General features: G+C 45.0%; 1 protein-coding gene across 7 annotated transcripts in view; it reads right to left on the bottom strand.

The window, feature by feature from the left end:
* LOC115178517 (myosin-10-like) overlaps positions 1–25,832 on the bottom strand; it is a 100,895-nt gene that overhangs the window by 68,333 nt on the left and 6,730 nt on the right. For all 7 annotated transcript variants that reach the window (XM_029739746.1, XM_029739745.1, XM_029739742.1 and 4 more), the window contains exons 2-3: positions 24,408–24,784; positions 8,235–8,391 (exon numbers count right to left, since the gene is read on the bottom strand). In XM_029739746.1, the coding sequence (XP_029595606.1) occupies positions 8,235–8,391; positions 24,408–24,784 (534 nt within the window). The remainder of the gene's footprint in view (positions 1–8,234; positions 8,392–24,407; positions 24,785–25,832) is intronic.

Here is a 25,832-nt window from a genome sequence, read left to right on the forward strand (position 1 = left end):
ACAATAAAATGAGATGTGGGTTTTGTTGCCCTGGCCTGTACATTCAGAAGGACCAGGTCCAACATCCTAAAACTTTGTTGACAGTTTGACTGTAATTCAGCAAGCAGGGAAGCGAAGGATTGCTGGAATTGGCCAATTTTGCAGTCTACAATGTGTGGAGAGGTATGGAAATGCTATCCCCATTAAAGCATTAGAGTGGTCAGTTTGTTAGTATAACACCTCAGGAGCAGTTATAAGCCTGTACATCGGGCAGGACTCCAGCAGTGCTTAAGGGTCTAGTCAGATTATACTGTATTTACACTATTTGTACAAAATATTACACTTTCAATGACATAGACTGACCAGGTGAATCCAGGTGAAAGCTATAATCCCTTATTGATGTCACTTGTTAAATCCACTTTAAATCAGTGTAGATGAAGGGGAGGAGAAAGGTGAAAGAAGGATTTTTAAGCCTTGAGACAATTAAGACAGATTGTGAATGTGTGCCATTCAGAGGGTGAATGGGCAAGACAAAAGATTTACATGCCTTTGAACGGGGTATGGTCGTAGGTGCCAGGTGCACCGGTTTGAGTGTGTCAAGAACTGCAATGCTGCTGGGTTTTTCACGCTCAACGTTTTCCTGTGTGCATTAAGAATGGTCCACCACCCAAAGGACATACAGCCAACTTGACACAACTGTGGGAAGCATTGGAGTCAACATGGGCCAGCATCCCTGTGGAACGCTTTCGACACATTGTAGAGTCCATGCCCCAACGAATTGAGGCTGTTCTGAGGGCAAAAGGGGGGAACTCAATATTAGGAAGATGTTTCTAATGTTTTGTACACTGTGTATGTTCTCTCTGACATAGCCTGCATGCACCAATCCTCTCCCCCTTTCTGTTACCATCTCATTATAAAACAGTTACTTCCGGCAAGGCATTATGATTGGTCAAGAGGCATTCACAGCCTGCAAAGCTGTCTTCGACAGCAAACAGCTGGCAGGCGGTCAATAGAGGGTTTTGGACTGTTCCTCTGTGCCTGGTCTCTGTTAGCCGTCATCTGTGCTTAAAGCAGTCAAGATAACACTCACAAAAACAAACACTGTGGAGTGCCTGCTTGTGAATGAGGTCTAAGAGGCAAAGCCCCTGGCCCCTGAAACATCCATTAAACCGCAGTGGCAGGGCTTCTGCTATGGGGCCACTAAACAGCAGTAGCAGGGCTTCTGCTATGGGGCCACTAAACAGCAGTAGCAGGGCTTCTGATATGGGGCCATTAAACAGCAGTGGCAGGGCTTCGGATATGGGGCCATTAAACTGCAGCGGCAGGGCTTCTGATATGGGGCCATTAAACAGCAGTGGCAGGGCTTCTGCTATGGGGCCATTAAACAGCAGTGGCAGGGCTTCTGCTATGGGGCCATTAAACAGCAGTAGCAGGGCTTCTGCTATGGGGCCATTAAACAGCAGTGGCAGGGCTTCTGCTATCGGGCTATTAAACAGCAGTGGCAGAACTTCGGATATGGGGCCATTAAACTGCAGCGGCAGGGCTTCTGATATGGGGCCATTAAACAGCAGGGGCAGGGCTTCTGATATGGGGCCATTAAACAGCAGTGGCAGGGCTTCTGCTATCGGGCCATTAAACAGCAGCGGCAGGGCTTCTGCTATAGGGCCATTAAACAGCAGTGGCAGGGCTTCTGCTATGGGGCCATTAAACAGCAGTGTCAGGGCTTCTGATATCGAGCCACTAAACAGCAGTGGCAGGGCTTCTGATATCGAGCCACTAAACAGCAGTGGCAGGGCTTCTGATATGGGGCCATTAAACAGCAGTGGCAGGGCTTCTGATATGGGGCCATTAAACAGCAGTGGCAGGGCTTCTGATATGGGGCCACTAAACAGCAGTGGCAGGGCTTCTGATATGGGGCCATTAAACAGCAGTGGCAGGGCTTCTGATATGGGGCCATTATACAGCAGTGGCAGGGCTCCTGATATGGGCAGAACCAGGAGTTGGTCCTCAGCCACCAACATCAACTTACAGATGGAAAATTAAAAAAATAGACAGACCCAGCAAATCTAGTTTCCCATTTCCAACGTGGATCTTTCCTGAGAAATGGGTCCTTAGAAGGGAAATGTGATAGGCTAGGCTAGCTAGGCAGATTCATCATTTTGAGAAGTTAGACAGCCCCAGACATCTGGACATTTATTCAGTGTGTGTTGTTTACGTGACCCAGACCAAGGCACCTGGTACAGTACACATTTAGGAAATCTGTGTTTAATATTTACCTCAGGAGTGAGATAAATTACAGGAGACAGGTTGTGTACTACTGGACTACAGCTGCCACAGCAAGGACAGAGGGAGTGATGAGGAGTGACAGAAAGTAAGGGAAGGGAATCTCAATTAAGCCAGAGCCTGAGGCCTTGTCCTACTTCAATTTTTAGAATACTTCGATCATGGGGTATAATGCAAGGTAAAACACACCTGCCATTCTGGTAAAGTAATAGAGACGTTCAATATCTTTTCCCCTATCGTGAGACGGACTGAAAAACCCAGCAGTTGAAAGTCTGATGACAAAAAAGTAGCCCATTATTAAGAGCTTACCAAGGCCCTGAGGACATTGAACAGGGTCATTTACTGTATGCTAGCTCTGCCAAAAACCAATCCATGCTGGGTGACAACACAGAGAGGAATTCTCACTGTGAGCACGGCACATTGTGTATTTTCTTCAGATGAGTGGACAGCCAATGTGGCTCAGGCCTGGCTGAGAAACAGAACCAGCTGTCCCGAGTCGGGCGACCAAACGCACCGTGCAGGAATTTGGCGGGTAGTGGTTTGAAGTAATTTTTCATTAGTCACACAAACTGAGGGACTGATTATGATCTCATCGACAGCTTCCCGGAGAGAGGCCAGCCACAAGACCACCTGCCAGACCGTCAGAAAGGCCCCCTTAGAGCACGGGAGACCACATTCCTCTAGCGACCAGGGCTCAGTCCAAACCAAGGCCAAAACAAAGGGGAGAACGCAGACCTGGGGCCCCTGATCTGAAGCCATTGTATTCCTGAGCCAAGATGTTGTAATAAATTAAATTCAAGAGGAAACATGAAAGGTGTTTCAAAGGGAGAAGCACATGTAGCATACTGAACACTTTGGACACCATGGAACGTTGAGAGGGTCACTTAGACAGAGATTACATTTCCCATCCCTTGTATCGTTCAATCCAGGCCTGACCGAGGCTGAATTCCACGGGTGAGATCAAACGCATTCCTCAATGTTCTAACGTCATTCCTCTCTCGCTATCCTCGAACTGTCACTACAGAACCAAAAACCAAAAACACAACAGAAAAGGGATGACTTGGCTATAGCTGCAGTCAGTCTCACCCTGCCCCGGACAGAAAAGGAAACGGTAATCAGCAGGTCTTGCCCTCTCAGTGTCCTGTTTGGCTTCGTTCCTCCCAGGCCCATTAGGAGTCCTCTTAGCCTCCTCCCACCTCTACAGACAATGATTTATTCTTTATTCACCCAGAGGATATACAGCAGCCCAATGGCCACCCCTGCATTCCTTGCCATTGAACTGTAATGGCCAGCAGAGAGGTTTGGTCACTGCAAGAAACAAGGGTAATTGATATTCTCTAGCTTCTTCAATGTGGTACAAAGTAGCGTTGGTATAATAAATGGTGGAGCGTTGGCATAGTGATGGTGGAGCATTTGGCTCCACTGGCTTAATGCCAGCTGTTTTAAAAACCCTAGAGGGGAAGGGCCATAGAAATGGATCATTGTCAGCATATTCCAGAACTTTATAGGTTTATGACATCAACCACGCTCGTATTATATCTCTAGGGAAAATAGCTGTGTGCTGCAGTATTGCCGGGCCTGCCGTGGATCTCAGGGGAGGCTAAAGAAACAGCTAGACCTCTGCTGTGTCTGGAGGGCACGGTCGTTTAGGTGCTCAGACTGCAGAGTGTCTCCAGGGACATCATTCCCATGTTTGGCAGCTGGAAACATCAGAGGAGTGCGGAATCTGCTGATATTCAGGGTAAAAATTCCCTGCAGGTGAATGTGTTTTCTTGGCTCTACTTGGAATTCCTTAAAAAATGTAGCAGGTCTCTTTTTCAATAGACTAACAACAATCTCTGTGTGTACTCAGTGTGTTCTAGTACTCACAGGATGGACGAGGCGGGCTAGCCACAAAGCCTTGGATTCTTTTCAAAAGAACGTTGGCCATAAAAACCATTACAGGTCTTATTGGTACCAAGTGGGTCAAGGGATGCAGCGGGTCCCAGAGTGTACACACGAGGCCTACATCGTAATAACACACCCACAATCGCTTTGAGTCTAGACCGTACATTGTACATGAGGTCTCCATCCACGGAAATTTTCCTCCACACCATTTACTTAACATTTCGTTATCTTTGAGACTATTATCAAAGACATGAGTTCATTTAGTGACAGAGAGGGTTCCCATGAGACAAATGTAGGCTTATTGCTCAAAGCTTATGAGGCCAATATAGATCTGCCTTGAGGGGACCTAATGGCCTATCCAAACACAAGGGAGAGTCCTTACAGAGGCCATTCTTCCCTTCAATCTCACAAAGCCTTGCTGTTGGACAACTGTGTTGCCGTTGATGCGAGTTCAGTCCACTCTTGAAATCCCCATGCTGACATGGGTGTTTCTTCTCTCAACCAACACATGGTTTCATTCAAGAGAACATCAGCGCTTCGCATTTCTTAACGACACGTTCCAGAAATGTTCAAATTAGCCCCTTGTAACTGACTGGACGCCATCAGTCCAGAGCAACGAGGGAGATTATGGAAAGTATCTGGAGAAGTAATTCATGGCAGATGTGTGGGTCTAGTTGTGGTGGGGGGAGGCCTAATTACACAACCAGGGCTTTGTAACGTTACACCTCATTTAACCCTCCATCTGGCAATTGGCTGGCATCTCAGAAATGCTGGGATAATGACTGGCCCCTGGAAAGGTTTAGACATCTTTTAGCCAATAACTTGATTTGACTGTCTGGAAGTTGACTTCCTTGGATGAAGATGTGAGGCCTACAAACTGTGAAGATAAACTGCCCGGGGACGACAGATGAAAATTATCCGGCTGGCTAAATCTGGCACAGTTGCAGAAATGTTGACCAATGTGCATTGTTCATGTTAAGTATACTTAACGCAATACATGACATGAAGCAAATGCCTGTTCCTCGTGGCTAAATTTGAATTTCAATGTCCAAAGGGACATGTGATACTATCATCACTATCACAACATTTAGGGATGAAATCATGGCACTGAGATAATGCCGTGATGATATCCATAACACTATGCAGTGATCCAGCGATATTTTCATACAATCAGTACAGGGTACCAGCGCATAATCACTGAACTGAATCAGGTTATAGACCTGCTCAGGGGCAGAGCAGCAGCTGGCATCTGCTAATCTCCAACCTACAAACGTCCTGTTGAGCCAAACCGCTGGTTAGCTGGTTAGCCATGATGACTATACTGGCGATGACTACCACTGTGACAAGCCTGCATAAAAGTTCATAGGAACTTCAGGTCCTGCGAGGTATCCTTTCATTTCCAAAATGGTTATTGGTAGAAACCGATGCCTCATTTAAATGGGTGAAATGAGGCGAAAACAAAGAAATGATTTGGATTTGAAATGGTACTTACTCCGAGTCCAAGTCTCCAGTCCCTGCACCCCACCGCTACATCCATGCAGATGCTCAAGGTGTGAGAAAGCTGGAGGGTGTGAAGGGGGTAATGGGAGAAACTCACTGGGTCATGGGACAAGTAGGGCTCATAACTAAAGTATGATTGGGGAAGCACTATGTATTTGCATGCACATGCCGTGTCCGATAGTGGAATTACCACTACATTACCAGTACATCCAACCAGTGTCTTTGAAGAGATTCTTCACAGAGGACACTACTTGAGGTGTCAATGCACACATTTTCCACACTGAGAGGGAGCTTCCTCCTTGTCTAAACTGACACCAGGCAGGGCCTGGATGACAGGACTGCCCAACTCGTCACAACCGACCCCCACTGGACGGACAAGCCCTCGTCACAGAGACAAAAGGTCCCATTGTGCTGCCAAATGCAGGTCACCCTCTCTGATCTCACTGGTCTGGTCCCAGTCACAGCTCCCAGCCTGGTGTGCCTCCCAGCTATATCAGGCAGAGGGAAAGAGAGACATCTCTCAGACATCTCTCTATGATGTCTGTTGTTGTGACAGTCATGGGATGATGCTCCATGATGGGCCTCCACACCAATAGCACAGCCCTATGGACATCCAGAGTTTGTCCCGTGATAGTATCGCTAGGGAGCTGCCCCTCGCCCCAAGATCCAGAAAAAGAGTTAAGAGGTCAAGAGGAGCTGCGCAAACACAAACACACGCTGGTGTAAAAACTCTGGATAAATTAGAGTGGGAGAGAAACGGGGACTGGGAAGGATTGTTTGCTGCCTGGAATGATGTTGGTTTAGTCAGGTGTCTGGGACAGGACAGATAACGGGTGTCTGGGACAGGACAGATAATGTGGCTATTTCTACTTGGGAGTATAAGATACAAAATACATTAAATAAACCAAATATCAACAGACAAAAAATGTGATTAATAAATTCAAAGATAAAACAGAGCTGTTCAGAGAAAGCCAAGAACCTTGGCAATTAGAGGGTAAAGCAATGGAAAAAGATGGAGCATGTGGTTTGAAAGAAGCAATAGGTTACTGGCACTGGAATGATGGAGAGAGATAGAGAAATGGGTGCTTTCTTTAAGCAGCTCCTTGTAAATCAATTCTGCCTTTCACTATTTTTCCACTGATGTGAGGAATAGAAGGTTATGCAGGCTTCTCCTGCTGGGCAGAACCTATAGGCTAGTAGACGCTGCAGGAGATAAGTTCTCCCTCATCACGAACCCCTGGTAGATTTACAGTTGAGTAAAAACCAACCAAAATGGGATGAAGTCTATTACAAGCTGGATTTAAAATCACATACAGGATTGTGAATCTACTTGTGTCACATAGATTCACCCTTCTTGTGTTATGGAATCAGATGCAATTCTAATAAAGCTTTTGGTGTATGTTTTTCTTCACCCAACACTTGCGGTGTATCAACATACTTTGACCATGCCAGAGACAAAGTCAAAGCCTCTGGCAATCTGAAGAGGTCTGAAGTGGATTCTCTCTGCAGTGACTAAAGGCTTTGGGTTCTCAAGCTGAGATTTAGACCCATTGGTGCTTATAGCCCATAGTGGTGCTGAGAAGTGCATAGTTCTGAGGTATCAGCACTTCATGGAAAAAAACCCAGTCATCCTTCACTTCCCCTTTCCACTGTGCTCCCCACATTCTAGACATTGCTGGCAAACTTAATTTATCTCTGGAGGTGGAAATATGAACATAGAAATAAGACCAGCTCCTTTGGACTGTTTCCACAGAGCCCTTTTTCCTCAATGCGTGCCATTTGATACCATAATGCTCGAGATGCTTGCATGAATTTAGGGCAACTACTACATAATACAGAGTTGGCCAGTGCACTACATCAAAATAATTGGGGGCGACTTTAGTATGCAACAAACAATGTTTCAGCTGATGGTTTCAATTAAGCCTTCTAGTGAAATGAATGGCCCTAAAGTTGTTGAAATTGAGTGGTAATCCCGTAAATCACAGGGCGACTGTTAAACAACTTTTATGAGCGTTGGTGATGGCGACACGTGGCTTGTTTTGGTTCGGTAACTTGAGAGCGAAAGCCTTGAGTATTGTAACAGTAGAGCTAACGGAGATGCCCTGCCAAATGCAACAGGGGGAAAGGTAACATTTCGACAATTTACAGAAGCCCCCCCCCCCAAACAAAACGACAAAACTAAAATTATGACATAAAGGCCCAATACCTGTTCATCCCCTAGCAACAGTTTAAATTGAAACACAACAACAACATCTAGCCCTATGGGAACTGACATTGTACAATTAACATGACAAATGATCCAATCAGGCTCCACTTAACATCACAGACCTGGGAGATAAGTGCACCTGCCACAGTAGAGACAAGCCTGTCCTTTTATCAGTATGTACTGTACCTACCGGTTGACTGCCTCTCAACAACAGCCTTAATCCCAAAACAACCGGTTAGCTTTGACTTTCTGGTTCCAGTAGACTGATTCAGATCATTCATACAATTTCTCTGTGTAGCAAACATATGCACATATTTTGTCCATTGACATTGATGGTTGCGGTAAAGGGAGGGATAAACCATAACCAATTGAGACCTACCTTGGAGCATGCATCTGTAGGCGGACTCTGAGATGGCGTAGATGTGAGGGGGCATCTCGTGTCTCTTCTTCCCCCTGTACATCTCTATGATGTTCTCGGAGTAGATGGGCAGGTACTTGTAGGGGTTTATCACCACACAGAAGAGGCCAGAGTACGTCTGCAGGAGAAAGATAATATAATTCGGTGTGAAAAACGGGAATCTGAAGACACCATGATTTGATATCACGTTTTTTTCCCAAACACTTAATAGTACAGGTTTGCCAGGTAAAGAGAAACCATCTGAAACAATTGTGGACCAGTCAGCCGTCATGAAATGAGAAAGAGCTAACAAATCCCTTCAGTGCCCCACAGGGAATCACTAAGATCACTATTCACTAATGATGTTGAAGCAATCAGAAAGCAATTTCCCCTCTCCCTTGTGGGGTTGAAAAGGAGTGTGAACTGCTTAGTGGACAGTGACTAAGCACAAAGAGTAAAGCATGACCTTGGCTTGTATGGTGGTGGAAGGACAGTGAAGATGTGAAAGGATACATACAGGTGGCGTAGAGGGAATGAGAGAACGAAGATCATTGCTGGTCCGTATCAAAGTAGCCTAATGATAAGGTTGACCTTCAGTTTGCTGCTACAGGCACTGAGATTAAAGCATTACCATCATAATGATTACGCATCATAAAAAGGCCGGTTGCCTCTGGTTCAGAGCCGGGATTTATTTTCCCTTTTCTCTCACTCTCCCCCTGACCTCCAAAAACTGATCATACAGAAACAGTCCCTGTGATATAGATGCTGCTAGGTGGATGGCTGCCAAAGTGCTGCACCATTTGAGATTCCTCCCACAAGGCACTCACAGCTTTCTCCTCCTCCGCCTCCACCTCATTGCATACGGCTGAGAGGACGGCTCTTTATTTAGTGCAATCCAATGCACTCAAGCCAGGGAATGAGTTACGCTGTGTGTGATGCATTGTAATAACCCGAAACAGAGAGCAACAAATCTGATCTCTTTAACACTAATGCAGATCTCTAAATGGGGGTCGTTGCAGTTGCGTACAAAACTCCCATATCATCCCTGCAGTGTCAGACCCGGGGGAGGGCAGGCCAGGAGAGGGTTAATCCCTGTCTACAGTCTGCCGGCCGGGATATTCCATTAAACCAGTAAGAGAGGGGGACGGGTGATTATGCAGAAGGGTCCTTTTCCCATTCTGCCTTTCTCTCTGTGTCCATGCACCCTTTATCTCCATCTCTCAGTCCCTCTCTCTTGGTCAGTCCAAACAGAGACACATTCCTGTAATTATGTTGTCTATGTGTTGGGGCAGGGGAGGCAGGAGGGCCCAAGGTCGGCTAACCAAGTTGCTGAGCTGGAACAATGCCGGTGTGGCCGCGGCATGCTGGTGGGGGGTGGGGGTAGCGGCAGGGTCCTAGTCTAAAGACTCTTGCGGAGCAAAGCTCACCGCCACGGTTGTCGCCTGGCTGGAGCGGGAAGTGCGATTGTGAGTCACACACACTCCTTCTCCTCTGGGAGACAAAACAAACATGTCCGCTCACACATCAGCTAGCTGCTTCGCCTCTTATCTCAGTCTTTGGACCACAGGGGACTTTTATTTTACTCTATTTGGCTAGAGCATGACTGGGGCTTGTGGCATTGTTATGTGGTATACTAATAATGCCAATATATTGAAGGTTGTGATGAATGGAAATGAGACAATCACCATCACCATGCAGAATGTCACTTTGAATGTCACTTTGAGAGGACACGTGGTCAGTGATTTTGGGGGATATCATGGTGTGCATTAGAGGAGGGGTGAGTGGGTCACCAGATGGCCAGTCTTTCATATGTACATAGACAGATCCCTCGGAAGGGCAGAGATATAGCCTGATCATGGGCCAGCCACAGCAACAACAAGCTCGGGAGGAAGCAGAGATTTGTTGTTCAAACCAAAATCAAATCATATTGGTCGTGTACACAGTTTAGCAGGTGTTATAGCGGTGCGGCGAAACGCTTATGTTAATTGCTCTTAACAATGCAGTAAAATGTAAAAATTAAAATGTCAAGAAAAATACGCCACAAAAGGAAGAAATCAAGTGCGGCGGGATGAATGTTCATGAGTCACATTGAGGGACTAGGTCGCTTTTTGGGGAGAAGAATTATGGATGCAGGGGTCACTAGCATGGGGTATGTGGCTACACAGGGGTAACCAACATTCTAGTGTGATTCATCTTGGTGCACTAGTTGGTGAATATGTATGGAGTTATGGAAGAGATTCCTGTGGAATCCACAGATCCCCACATATTTGCAAGCGTCACCTTTAGCTGGCAGCAGAGTAGGGCCAGCGGAAACACCACACCACCTGTCGCCCCTTCCCCTTCCCACCCACAGTGGGCGCAGCGCCAGGCAGACGGATCAGCGCTCCGGCCGGCGCAGCCCAGACCCAGAGGCAGCAGCAGGGTCGGGGAGAGATATGACTCAGCTTCCCAGCCTGGATGGCAGCCCCTGGGGAGTACTTGGGGGTTAGTGGGGCTATGTGTCTGCAGACGGGGGTGAGACGTGTAGGAGGTATATGAAGGGAAGGAGGACTTGGCGAAGAACCTGTCCCTCTCTCTCAATACAGTAGAGACCGGGGTGAGACGCCGGCCAAGAAAATATATATCTCATACAGCACTGTGCCTTAGGTGGAGGGAGGCGTGGGCCAAGAACCTGTCTCTCAGTACAACAAAGTAGTGTACCCAGATAGCCAGGCTGTGGTTAACAACGGAGAACTCCGACACAGTTGACTAGGTTCCCAGTTCTCCGGAAATGTCCAAGTGGTCCCCCTTGCCAAGCCCAAGCTGAGCGTAGCTGAGCAACAGCAAGAGTTGAGGGCGTCTCCATGGAGAGAGTGGATGTTTTCATTGTCATTCTCGACATTGTTCCGTCTGCGAAGCTTAGCTCAGTGCCACTCCATTTTGATTGTCATAGCATATTGAAAAGAGGCGATGATTATGGAGAACAGGATTTTCAAAGGGTTTAGAGAGAGAATGGTCTAATATCATTCACTATGAGCAGTGCTTCATTTCCAGTACTCCAATAGCATTGGGGTCTGAGCGTGGGAGGAGACCAATGGCGCACTAGCGCAGAGCAAGCAGTTTTGCTCCATCTACACAGTGTGTGTGTGTGTTTGTGTGTGCTGTGTTCGCATACTGATCTCTGCCTCATACTCATCCCAGCGGGCCCTCTGACCAGGCTGCGAGTCTGAGGCATCAGGCAGGAAAGGAGTGGTTTGGGACCCATTTGTCTGCTTATGGGGACTTAAAAAATATATCAAGAGAATATTTTCTTTATGTGAAAAACATAACTGACCCACTGGTTTCAATTGAAAACAGAGACCCATGTTCTAGTGAAAGCCAGGCTTAGGGGAGACTGAAGAAGGGATGTCTGCAGATGAAGGTAACCAAACATCAACTCAAAGCCCCAGGCCTTGGGCCATCTTCCCAGTCTGCACTGTTGCAGTACAAAGGATACAGCAGATACTGTTACTTAAAAGGTTACAGAAACACATGCATTTAATAACACATCACACATTCAGCCCAAAAGCTAGCCCTTTCCTGGAGCCATTGAGGTTGGCCACAGACCACAAGGGGAAACGAGAACGCTATGCAGCTGACCAAAAAACGAGTGCTGAGCAATTAGTGCTTTTTGAGGTCGGTTCGGTTTCGGTTCGATTACAAAAAACATATCACTGTTTCGATTTCGGTTTCAATTACTTTTTTTAAACATTAAATGCACTATGCATTATGTGGGTTAAATGCTGTAACATAGAATAAAACAATTAATAAAAGTCCCATGATGGTAGTAATGCCCATGAACTGCTTATCAACCTTTCTTCACTTTACTCAAATATTTCACTTGTTAATTAAATGTGTTTTATATGATGACAATTATTTCATTCCAAGTCATCATCTCATCTCTATAGAGCTGCTGTCTATACTGTCTGACAAAACCACTATTTTAGTAGTTCTTCAAAGTAAATAAGGTATATTTTTATGACTGCTGAATAGCAACTATCAATCACTTAGATCACACATTTCCAGGTAGAGAGACCTCGAGAAGCAACAGCTGCTCTCTATATCCTTCCTCTCACAATCGTGAATTATTTTATCTCTTCTGCAGCAGGCGTAAAAGAAGCACAGACCGGACAAGTACAGTTGAAGTCGGAAGTTTACATACACTTAGATTGGAGTCATTAAAACCCGTTTTTCAACCACTCCACAAATTTCTTGTTAAAAAAACTATAGTTTTGGCAAGTCGGTTAGGACATCTACTTTGTGCATGACACAAGCAATTTTTCCAACAATTGTTTACAGACAGATTATTTTACTTATAATTCACTGTATCACAATTCCAGTGGGTCAGAAGTTTACATACACTACGTTGACTGTGACTTTAAACAGCTTGGAAAATTCCAGAAAATGATGTCATGGCTTTAGAAGCTTACCATAGGCTAATTGACATAATTTGAGTCAATTGGAGGTGTACCTGTAGATGTATTCAAAGGCCTACCTTAAAACTCAGTGCCTCTGCTTGACATCATGGGAAATTAGTACGCAAGTATAAACACAATGGGACCACGCAGCCGTCATACCGCTCAGGAAGGAGACGTGTTCTGTCTCCTAGAGATGAAAAATGTACTTAAGTGCGAAAAGTGCAAATCAATCCCAGAACAACAGCAAAGGACCTTGTGAAGATGCTGGAGGAAACAGGTACAAAAGTATCTATATCCACAGTAAAACGAGTCCTATATCGACATAACATGAAAGGCCGCTCAGCAAGGAAGAAGCCACTGCTCCAAAACCACCATAAAAAATCCAGACTACGGTTTGCAACTGCACATGGGGTCAAAGATCGTACTTTTTGGAGAAATGTCCTCTGGTCTGATGAAACAAAAATAGAACTGTTTGGCCATAATGACCATCATTATGTTTGGAGGAAAAAGGGGGAGGCTTGCAAGCCGAAGAACACCATCCCAACCGTGAAGCACGGGGGTGGCAGCATCATGTTGTGGGGGTGCTTTGCTGCAGGAGGGACTGGTGCACTTCACAAAATAGATGGCATTATGAGGGAGGAAAATTATGTGGATATATTGAAGCAACATCTCAAGACATCAGTCAGGAAGTTAAAGCTTAGTCGCAAATGGGTCTTCCAAATGGACAATGACCCCAAGCATACTTCCAAAGTTGTGGCAAAATGGCTTAAGGACAACAAAGTCAAGGTATTGGAGTGGCCATCACAAAGCCCTGACCTCAACCCTATAGAACATTTCTGGCAGAACTGAAAAAGTGTGTGCGAGCAAGGAGGCCTACAAACCTGACTCAGTTACACCAGCTCTGTCAGGAGGAATGGGCCAAAATTCACCCAACTTATTGTGGGAAGCTTGTGGAAGGCTACCCAAAACGTTTGACCCAAGTTAAATAATTTAAAGGCAATGCTACCAAATACTAATTGAGTGTATGTAAACTTCTGACCCACTGGGAATGTGATGAAAGAAATTAAAGATGAAATAAATCATTCTCTCTATTATTATTCTGTCATTTCACATTCTTAAAATAAAGTGGTGATCCTAACTGACCTAATAAAGGGAATCTTTACTAGGATTAAATGTCAGGAGTTGTGAAAAACTGAGTTTAAATGTATTTGGCTAAGGTGTATGTAAACTTCCGACTTCAACTGTAGATGCGCAATGGATTATGGCTATTGTAGTTAATTACCACATATTATGCGCTAAACTATGTAAAATATTGTCCCTGTTGGAAACTATAACTCCCAACTACATTACAGTTCAGGCTGTATCTGATTAATTTCTAGAGAAACTGTGCAATGTGTGCACAGGGGGAAAAAAACTGTTTATTGCTCAGCACTACCAAAAACAGACAAGTGTCCTTCCTTACCCCTCAACAGCCTCTGTTCAATACGCACTTAGGGCACATCAGCGTTGTTGAGGATTGAGTCAGTGGCAGTTTCAAAGTGGGACTGTTCCCTATGAAATGTCCCCTGGCCTCTACTGTATTGGATTGAAAGGAGGGGACCTTGACTTGGTCGTCACACATCATGCTTATTAACGATCTTTGGCTCTGAGAGTCCTACAGTTCTCAGCCTATGACATTCTATCTAATCAGCATAGGGTAGCCAGGGGTCAAGAACCTGTGGCACCAGGAGAGTTTAGGATTGGCAGAGCTCCCTGTAAAGCTTGGTGTTGTTCTTTTATGAATGGAGTGCATATAAAACCTATTTTACAAGAAAGAAACTGTAATGTACAGCCTCGCAAAATCAAACCAATATCCATCAGCACCACCAGAGAGACAGAGGAGACAGTTTTTTTACACTGTGACCCGAGAGTCATTAAAGTCACAGGATCAAACATCAACCAAAACCTACAGTACTGTGCAAAAGTTTTAGGCAGGTGTGGAAAAATGCTGTAAAGTAAGAATGCTTTCAAAAATAGACATGTTAATAGTTTATATTTATCAATTAACAAAATTCAAAGTGAATGAGCAGAAGAAAAATCAACATCAAATCAATATTTGGTGTGACCAAGCTTTGCCTTCAAAACAGCATCAATTCTTCTAGGTACACTTGCACACAATTTTTGAAGGAACTCGGCAGGTAGGTTGGCCCAAACATCTTGGAGAACTAACCACAGTTCTTCTGTGGATTTAGGCAGCCTCAGGTGCTTCTCTTTCTTCATGTAATCCCAGACAGACTTGATGATGTTGAGATCAGGGCTCTGTCCTTCCAGGACTCCTTGTTATTCTTTACGTTGAAGATAGTTCTTAATGACTTTCGCTGTATGTTTGAGGTCGTTGTCATGCTGCAGAATAAATTTGGGGCCAATCAGATGCCTCCCTGATGGTATTTCATGATGGATAAGTTGCCTGTACTTCTCAGCATTGAGGAGACCATTCATTCTGACCAAATCCCCAACTCTTTGCAGAAATGCAACCCCAAACTTGATAGGAATCTCCACCATGCTTCACTGTTGCCTGCAGATACTCATTCATGTACCGCTCTCCAGCCCTTCGGCAAAAAAACTGCCTTCTGCTACAGCCAAATATTTCAAATGTTGACTCATCAGTCCAGAGCACCTGCTGACATTTTTCTCCACCCCAGTTCCTGTGTTTTCGTGCATAGTTGAGTCGCTTGGCCTTGTTTCCACGTCGGAGGTATGGCTTTTTGGCCGCAAGTCTTCCATGAAGGCCACATCTGACCAGACTTCTCTGGACAGTAGATGGGTCAGTGTCCCTGGACAGTGTCCCTCTGTTTTCTACCAATTCTGAGCTGATGGCACTGCTGGACATCTTCTGATTGCGAAGTGAAGTAAGCATGATGTGTCTTTCATCTGCTACAGTAAGTTTCCTTGGCCGACCACTGCGTCTACGGTCCTCAACGTTGCCCGTTTCTTTGTGCTTCTTCAAAAGAGCTTTGACAACCCATCTGGAAACCCCTGTTTGACTTGAAATTCAAGCAGTTCGGCTTTGTTTGATGCCTGATTCTAGCCTTGCTGAAGCACACTCTGACTCCAGGTCTCGCACCCATTGTGAAATTTGGTGGAGAATCAGTGATGATCTGGAGGTGCTTCAGCGAGGCTAGAATCGGGCAGATTTGTCTTTGTGGAGGACGCATGAATCAAACCACGTACAAGGTTGTCCTGGAAGAAAACGTGATTCCTTCTGCTCTGACAATGTTCCCCAACTCTGAGGATTGTTTTTCCCAGCAGGACAATGCTTCATGCCACGCAGCCAGGTCAATAGATGTGGATGGAGGACCACCAGATCAAGACCCTGTCATGGCCTGTCCCACCCTGACCATAGAGAGCCATTGTTTGTCTATGGTGTAGTAGGTCAGGGCGTGACTAGGGGGTGATCTAGTATATCTATGTCTATGTTGTGTTTAGTTTCTTTTTCTATCCTGGTGTTTTGTATGATTCCCAATTAGAGGCAGCTGGTAATCGTTGTCTCTAATTGGGGATCATATTTAAGTAGTTATTTTTCCCACCTGTGTTTGTGGGATCTTGTTTCTGTGTAGTGGCCTATGAGCACTGCTTGAGCAGTTCGGCAACGGTTCACAGTCCAGAACTTCCGGCGACGGTCCCCAGTCCGGAGCTTCCGGCGACGGTCCACAGTCCGGAACCTCCTGCGACGGTCCACAGTCCGGAACCTCCTGCGACGGTCCACAGTCCGGAACCTCCTGCGACGGTCCACAGTCCGGAACCTCCTGCGACGGTCAACATTCCGGAGCCTCCAGCGGGGGTTAGCGGTCCGGAGCTTCCAGGCAAGGCGTCCAGTCCTGCTCCAGGGCAGGAGCCTCCCTCTGCGCCGGTGCCCAGTCCAGGCACAGTGTCCAGTCCAGCTCCAAGGCCGGAGCCTTCCCCTGCGCCGATGCCCAGTCCAAGCACGGCGTCCAGTCCTGCTCCATGGCCGGAGTCTTCTTCTGCACCGGTGCTCAGTCCAGATACGGTGTCCAGTCCCGCTCCATGGCAGGAGCCTTCCTTGACATCGAGGTCCAGTCCAGGCACAGTGTTCAGCCCGGGTCCATGGCTGGATCCACGGGATGAGAGGGTTCTTCGGCCCGCACAAGAACCGCCACCAAAGCTGGTGGATCCGCAAGCTCAGCGGGTTCTTTGTCCCGCACCAGAGCCGCCCCCGATGCTGGCGGATCCGCGGGATGAGCGGGTTCTTCGTTCCGCACCAGAGCTGCGACCGACACTAATCACCCCCCCACCCTCCCCATTTGGTTTCAGGTTTTGCGGCCGGAGACCGCACCTTTGGGGAGGGGGGGGGGGGGTTACTGTCACGCCCTGACCATAGAGAGCCATTGTTTCTCTATGGTGTAGTAGGTCAGGGCGTACCTAGGGGGTGATCTAGTATATCTATGTCTATGTTGTGTTTAGTTTCTTTTTCTATGTTGGTGTTTTGTATGATTCCCAATTAGAGGTAGCTGGTAATCGTTGTCTCTAATTGGGGATCATATTTAAGTAGTTATTTTTCCCACCTGTGTTTGTGGGATCTTGTTTCTGTGTAGTTGCCTATGAGCACTGCTTGAGCTTCACGTATCGTCTATTCTTTGTTGTTTTGTGCGTTTCCATGAGGTCGAAGGAATTGTCCGTAGAATCCAGAAACAGGATTGTGGGAAGAGTACCACAAAATGTCTGCAGCATTAAAGGTCCCCAAGAACACAGTGGCCTACATCATTCTTAAATGGAAGAAGTTTGCAACCACCAAGACTCTTCCTAGAGCTGGCCACCCAGCCAAACCAAGCAAACAAGGGAGAAGGGCTTCATCAGGGAGGTGACCAAGAACCTGATGGTTACTCTGACAGAGCTCTAGAGTTCCTGTGTGGAGAAGGGAGAACCTTCCAGAAGGACAACAATCTCTGCAGCACTCCACCAATCAGGCCTTTATAGTAGAGTGCCTAGACAGAAGCCACTCCTCAGTAAAAGGCACATGACAGCCTGCTTGGAGTTTGCCAAAAGGCACCTAAAGGACTCTCAGACCATGAGAAACAAGATTCTCCGGTCTGATGAAACCAAGAATCAACTATTTGGCCTAAATACCAAGCATCGCGTCTGGAGAAAACCTGGCACTATCCCTACGGTGAAGCATGGTGGTGGTAGAATCATGCTGTGGGCATGTTTTTCAGCGGCAGGGACTGGGAGACTAGTCAGGATTGAGGGAAAGATGAACGGAGCAAAGTACAGAGAGATCCTTGATGAAAACCTGCTCCAGAGTGCTCAGGACCTCAGAATGGAGCGAAGGTTCACCTTCCAACAGGACAATGACGCTAAGCATACAGCCAAGACAACGCAGGAGTGGCTTCGGGACAAGTCTCTGAATGTCCTTGAGTGGCCCAGCCAGAGCCCGGACTTGAGCCCAATCTAACATCTCTGGAAACCTGAAAATAGCTGTGCAGCGACGCTCCCCATCCAACTTGACATCCAACTTGACAGAGCTTGAGAAGATCTGCACAGATGAATGGGAGAAACTCCGCAAATACAGGTGCCAAGTTTGTAGCATCATACCCAAGACGGATCGAGGCTGTAATCACTGTCAAAGGTGTTTCAACAAAGTACTGCGTAAAGGGTCTGAATACTTACGTAAATAAGGCATTTTTATTTTTTATAAATTCACACAAATTTCTACAAACCTGTTTTTGTTTTGTCATTATGGAGTATTGTGTGTAGATTGAGGGGGAAAAACTATTTAATCAATTTTTGAATCAGGCTGTAACAAAATGTGGAAAAAGTCAAGGGGTCTGAATACTTTCCGAATGCACTGTATATATAATATAAAGCTCTCAGAATAAAATGAATATCTCCCCCTCCAAACTGTGTCAGGGTGTAATTGTCTAGAATAGAAGTAAACTTCTCTACAGGCAGCACATGCTGCTTCTGGGCTGTCATGACATATTAACTACGGCAGTCTACTTCTCCCCTGGCATTGCTTTACTTGATCTGAGGAAACTAGAAAAATGACAAACTATGACACCAAAGGAGGTAAGAATAAATGTTTTAAAAGAGATGGAGGGAGAGACAAAGAGGGAGAGAGCGATTAGGTTTGGGCAGTATACCGTATATACACGTATACTGGGGTATATGGAAATAGTTCACAGGATGGTTTTTCAATATCGTCATTACCATTGAAACTATTTCTTTGAAGTTTAATACATTTGAATATTTGTAGCTACTTTAAGTCAATACCAGCACTCAACTTGTGCAATAAGTTAGGAGATCAAGAAGATTGCGTTCTTCATTTCACCGGTCAGATACTTTTTCATACTGAAGTACCGGTAGTCCCCAGTCACGTGGTGTTTGTTTACAAGCACACAACAATGACAGACCGGAGCCTTGTCGGAGCTGTTATGCAGCACACGCCAGGTAATGTAGTTACATTCACAACTAAATGTTTGCTAGCTAGATATCTAATAACTAAGTTAACTGTGTAAAAGTTTCTAAATGCTCTGCAGTTCTGCATTTGGTTTGCTAATTTAGTGGTTAGCTTCTTCGTTTGGTAACAGCAGAGAGTCCCCTCCTGGATCAAGAGCAGGGTTTCCTTTAGGAAAATGTGACCCTGGACATTTGACTGCCACCATTTTAATTTACCGGACATTTGATAAATTTACCGGACCCATATCCATAACCTGATTAGGGCGTCCACCCACGGTGCTCAGAATGACAGAAATCCCATTTAGATTATGGCAATTTATCTTAATAACAGAACATTGTATGAGGATGCAATGACGTGCGTCCTTCTTACTGAATTCCACTGCACACTTTGAAGATGTTAGAATAACTGTCCACATGTACTTTTCCTCAGCCAAAAAGATGAGTAACGAACAGCAAAATCACTAGCCCCTGTCAATCTACTACTCCTCATACTAGAAAAGTTGACCTATTCTATTGGTCAGCTTGTCGAGAAGGAAATAGCTCAAACAGACTCTATGACAGTTGTGGGACGAAAGATCCCAAATTCATATAACCAGCAGGAGGCCTAGGCCTAGAATAAATTCTAAAGCAATGAGTCTGCTGCAACAGATAAAAACATTAAGCTTAAAATGTTGATAAACAATTATTTCTTCACATTATAACCACAGCAATGCGCACAAGGCAGTAGGCTACGTGTGAAAATTTGTTTCATAATGCAATTAGTGGGAAAATACCGTTGTCAAAGTGACAGATGAAAATATCAGTTACAAATTTAGAATAGGGGAATTCTAATATGCAACAACTAGCATGGGTTGCTAATATGACTAGGATTGTCCCTTGGCTACTGGACAATGAAAGAAAGTTGAAAACCAATAGAACATGAGAGAAATAGGTTACTGGTTTCAATGGCATATGGAAGTCTTTATAAAACAATAGGTTACTGGTTTCAATGGCATATGCAAGTCTTTATGAAAGTTATTGCCTCCACAGATATGGTCGGATTTGCCTAGGCGACTTTGAAGCAAGGTAAAACATTCCTCATAATATGTAGTAAAACATTCAGGTTTCAAATCATTAAGTATATGTTTTCCAAATGCATACAGGCTTCAGTTCATTGCAAAGTGGTGTGTGACGCTCTGATGAAGCCTGCCTTCCCTTGAGAAATAAAAATAGTAGCTCTTTTTAAATTGTGGCCATCAAAACTATTTTCAACACGTGATTGCATTTAGAATTAATGTGCAATGACTGGGCTTATAAAAGCGCTGTCTGACAGATTTACCATTAAAAAGGTCTGTATCTGTATGCTATGCGTGTGTGTGCTAAATAAGATACATAACAAATATACACAAGCGCCAATTTCATTGCACTAAATTATGCAAATTAACCTATAGACCAATAAGCATGACCAGTCAAATGCATTTACATCGACTAGTATTTCCATCAATGAATAGGCATTAATAAGCATTATTTTGCTATGGGAATTTTTTTCTTCTCCTGGCCAAGGACAGGCCAGTGGCAATTTTATTTCTCTGCTTTTACATTTTTTTATTGGCCAAAAGGCGGCTATTACCTGCTAAAGGAAACCCTAATCAAGAGCCTTGCTGTCTAATATTTGTTTTGTGTGTGCAGCAAACTGTGAGTAGCATTTTTTTGTTACTTGATTAACTTTATTAGCTGGGATAGCTGTCCTGCCAATAGTTTAGGATAAAATGTCTAAAATGTTCGCAATGCTCTCGTTAGCATTTAGTTAGCATTCTATATGGGATTTTACATGTACCTGTTAGCATTGCTAACCTGCGGATTAAAGAGGCTCAGTTGCGTAGCCTAGAGGTAGCCTAGTGGTTAAGAGCATTGGGCCGGTAACCGAAAGGTTGATGATTCGAATGCACAAGCCAGCAAGGTGGAAAAATCTGCCGTTCTTCTTCAAGTAACTGCCAAAAACAACTGCTCTCGGGAGTAAATTAAAGCAGCTTATTTTGTTACAAACTGAAATTAGGCAAACTATACACATTTTAGAATCCAGGAAATGGCGATTTCTGCATAGTGCATCTTTAAATGTTCAATACACATTTCGGTTGAATGCATTCAGTTGTGCAACTGAGAAAGTATCCCCCCTTTCCCTTTTTGAAAATAGCGCCCTTAGTGTTCAGTGCCGGTAATACCGGATATCCCGGGATGGCACAAGGCCGGTATGACAATCTGGATACCGCCCAAACCTAATACAGATCCAGCGAACTTGACAGTAGGGATGTCTCTGACTAAAAAAAATCTTGGTCGACAGTCATCTGTAGAACATGTATTTTTCCATATATAGACACACCATATGTCTTTGAATAAAATCAACTATATGCACTGAGCTTGTCTGATGCTTTAAGCACATTGTTTGATGAAATACTTAAGACACAAATAGCTCAAGAGGGAACCCGATGGCCACACTGTGTTAAAAATAAATGGTGCCTGTTTGCGAGTGCCTCAGCGAACAGGCACCACAGCACAGCAAGTGTTTATCGCGCTGTCGCTGTCCGTGCTGAAGCTGCAACATAATTACAGCCATTTAGATTCTTACTTGTTTCTCTGGCTGAAAGGTTCTATTACCAAAATACCTAATTTGTATTAAAAAAACAACATTCCCTGTTCCCTCAACCCTTGCTCTCTTTACGTGAAACATGTATACATACCATGCATTCACGTGACCAATAGGTCCTGACCTATAGCCTATTATAATCACCTCAATACATTTGTTATAACAAACTCAGAACATCGTAACACATGTAACAGCAAAATGGATGCGGAGGACATGAAAAAGAAAATCGAAACGGGGGAATTGCTCAGGAGGGAAAGGGGAAGTCAGATGTGTGGAAGACATTTGACTTAGTTGTGGAAACTATTACAGATGAAGAAAAAGGAAGGGATATAGGAACAAGCGCTGTGTGAGTATTGTGTACCAAACAGGTGCCTTTAGATTACAATATTATACTTTTTTCTCACCATTTGGAACAGTGTAAGCAACACTAAATAAACTATAAATATACCATAGTCTGTTCTAACAGATTTTTTTATATATATATATAAATCCTTTAATTGAGGAGGTGAGGAGGATTATTTAAGATACTGTTTGAAGAGGTAGGGTTTCAGATGATAATGACATGACTTATTATAATGGTGTTCATAATAATAATTGTAACAATAAAAATAAGAACAAGAAGATCAAGAAAAAGGAGGCTATACGAGCGAGAGCTGCAAACAAACACTCATTCTGGCAACAGAAGCAGGATCTGCCTTATTGGTTATATAATTTAGATCTATATGGATGATTTATGAAGCCAGGCACGTTTAACAGTTAGGCTATTGATTATAGACCTAATTAACTTGGGGGTTTCCTCTCTCCTCAATTTTGTTAGACAATTAAGGCAGGGGCTGTTTCCTCGTTTCCTCTGCCATTGTTCTCAACACCAATATGCTGGTTAACTTCGCCATTATGCACATAGCAACATATAGGGAAAGGCGCCAATTCAACAGCGCCCTGAAGATTACGTTTCAGAACCACGGACAGCGACCGCTATCCCTCCCGGGAGAAAGCGCATTTGTTATAAAATAATATATTTATTAGTGTTGCACCATTATTCTTACATTATATAACCATTTACAATTTCAGTAGCACATGTTATAAGAGTGACGGACTGTGCCATCTCCGTGGCCTCCGCAGTGGATTAGTCCACTGAGACAGGTGAAAAATAGACAAGGTGCCTTGTGCAGCATGAAAAACAAAATCTATTTACGACCAAACAATCGACCAGTCGACTAAATGTGGTCAGCCCTACTTGACAGGGAGTTATTTTTTAATCAAGTAGTGGGTTAGGTGCAGTACTACTGAAGGTTGAAAATATGCCAATTATTCAGGGCCAGCTGTTGCTTATCTGCAGGGAGACAAAGAGCCCTGTGAAGGCGGTACAGTTAGTCTGTGTGAATGACTCAGCACGAGCCTCCCTCCCTGGCTGGCTGATTACTGCAGATCAGGCCCATTGGCAGGGAGCCATTACATTAGCACTACTAGCCACATGGATGGATGGAGCACCGACAGGGCCTCACTAAAGCCTGGTGCTCACCTAGCAATCCAGCCCCTGCCGGGGAGTGTGTTGGACGGGGCATAGGGTTTGGGTCGAGAGGCCTTCTTGTCATTTCTAGCAGGTCAGTTACTATGACAAAGTGGCCCGCTTCGTTACTAGTAGGGATCAACAACAATTTGTTGTTGACCAGATGGTCGGGGGGCTGGTACATAATTACAAATAATTTGTAGCAAGAAGCTCAAACCGATAAAATATTTGACTAAAACATAATAATTTCAAACCTTGCTTACATTTCTATACGATCCCATGTTTCTCTCTATTATGTGTGGGAATACTTGAACAGATTTCCAAAATTTAAATCAGATTTCCTGGTGTTTTAACAGTATTTTAGCTATGTCCAACAATAAAACAAAATTAAAAATGAAATAACAAAAAAAATGTCTTAATCGGGCCGTGGGCCGCCAGTTGGTGAACCCTGCCCTAGAGCATTGGAGTGTGATAATGTTTGATAATTGAGAGGGGTCAGGGTTAGAGAGCTGAAAATGCAACCCATGGGAACTAATTACATACTCCCACATCAGCCAACAAGCCATTAACTAGGACCACTCCATAAGCCATAGAAACTTTTTTTAAAAGCATTAAATCCCTCATAGATTCCCTCATAAAACCTCTGCTTCATTAACATTCCAAAATGACCTCATCTCCCGAGCTGTCCTTCTGCCTCTTATTGCAGCCACCTGGGGAGAGAACCACAGGAATAGCTGGTGCTGTGGAACTGTGGAGGCAATCACAGTTGTCCTCCCTTCTCTCTGGGTCTCAGGCGGCTAACTAACATTCCATCTATTCCAGGAATGCATGTCATGTCACTAAGTGGGCCGTAATCACAGGGGAAACCCTGGTTATCTGGGACATTGCTAATGCCATTGCCAACTTATTAGAACCCTGGGGTATGGTGGTGTATCTAAGGCCACATGGTTTTGGGGGTCTCAGTGGGTTTGGTATTGGACAATGTTGATTGATGTGATGGGTAGTTGGGTACAATATACCAAAAAGGGAGAGGAAAGGCTACTGGTCCACTTCAATAAGATACCAATGTAAGGTAAAGAAGCCTACACCTGGCTTTCTCAAGTCAGAAAAAGCAGGACTTCTATCCTACTTACGTAGATGAGGCCAGAGTAGTAGCGGTCTTTGAGGTTGTGCAGCACTGAGGCCTCGTTCAAACACGTGAGCTCGGCCATGTCCTCCACCTTACTGAACTTGGGAGGGTTCATCTTCTGGATATCGTCCTTGTTCACCATGGCCTTCTTGCTGTTCTCAACCAACTCCACCACCACCTCGTCGCCGCGCTCCTCGCGGATGCTGGCCGCCTCGAAGCCGTGGCGCTCCGAGGGGATCCATACGAGCTTCTTGGCCGTCCAGTCGGCCTGCGTGGCCGGGTTGCAGACCACGGCGCGGTCCACGAACAGGTACCGCTCCGGGTCCTCCTGCCCGCTCCGCTGTGCCATCTCTGGGGTACAACCAGAACACACTAGGACACCTGGACGGGAGACACAAACAGTAAACACATTGGTTGAGTTAAAACCATTATTTAAAAACTCAGGTCAACCCCTAGCGCCTACCGAAGATCTCCTGTAGATCTAATGATGAATGTGATGCCCAGGGGTAGTTTGGGATACAGAGTACCGGTAATCCTCAAAATCTGGATCTTAAATACCAGAACAACAGACAGCTGAGCTCTGAGCTTAGTCTCCTTGTAAATCGGACACTCTCCAACAGTAACACACTCCCTGTCCAAGTACAGTACCCTCAGTGTGTCCCTCTCACCAACTCCCTCAAAAAGAGACTTTCCTCAGACAGCACACATGACAATTATCACCCTGATGTCTGAGCCAAGCTATGTGTGGGTAGACTAGAGGCTCTCCCTCTACATATGTATGACTTCTTCCAGTTCAGCTAGACTAGGGATTGGAAGGGAGAGCCAAAAGGGAAAGCTGACCCTAGATCAGTGTTTGGAGAATACTTCAGCCTCCTTCGCACCATGACTGCAGAAAAACAACATAATATATCCTCGCCTGAAGTATTCAGGGAGGAGTGGAGGAATTACAGTCTTCCTTGTAGCCCAGCTGAAATGCTTCACAGACCACCACTGTCAGCTTCTGTACCAGTATCTAGTGTTTACAGAGCCTGATTAAGCTGACTAGACCAGAGTAAATAGAAAGAAGCAGCCAAGCACACTTCCTGATCCAGGTAGCAGACAAGAGTGCCATGTAATTTCTTACTGTGATAAGAATGATTGGGATATGATGTGTCATATGGATATCGAGTAGATTAGGCTGTACTTGAGAATATTGACAGATAATCATGAGATGTGTTGACGCCGGTCACACAACTGGGCAAGCCAGCTTCAGCTGATGATGGCTAGCAGGGTGTTTACAAGGTGTTGTTTCATCCCGAAACTGGGCCAGATCACTGGATAGAGGGATCAGGGTGCTGCCAAGCGTATTGTCGTGCCACTGCATCCCCTCTCTACGTCTCATAAAACCGCTATGATATCATGCTGACCGCATGCCAAAGCAAGTCATCCA

This window comes from Salmo trutta, chromosome 38 (assembly GCF_901001165.1).
Source record: "Salmo trutta chromosome 38, fSalTru1.1, whole genome shotgun sequence".
Lineage (NCBI taxonomy): Eukaryota > Metazoa > Chordata > Actinopteri > Salmoniformes > Salmonidae > Salmo > Salmo trutta.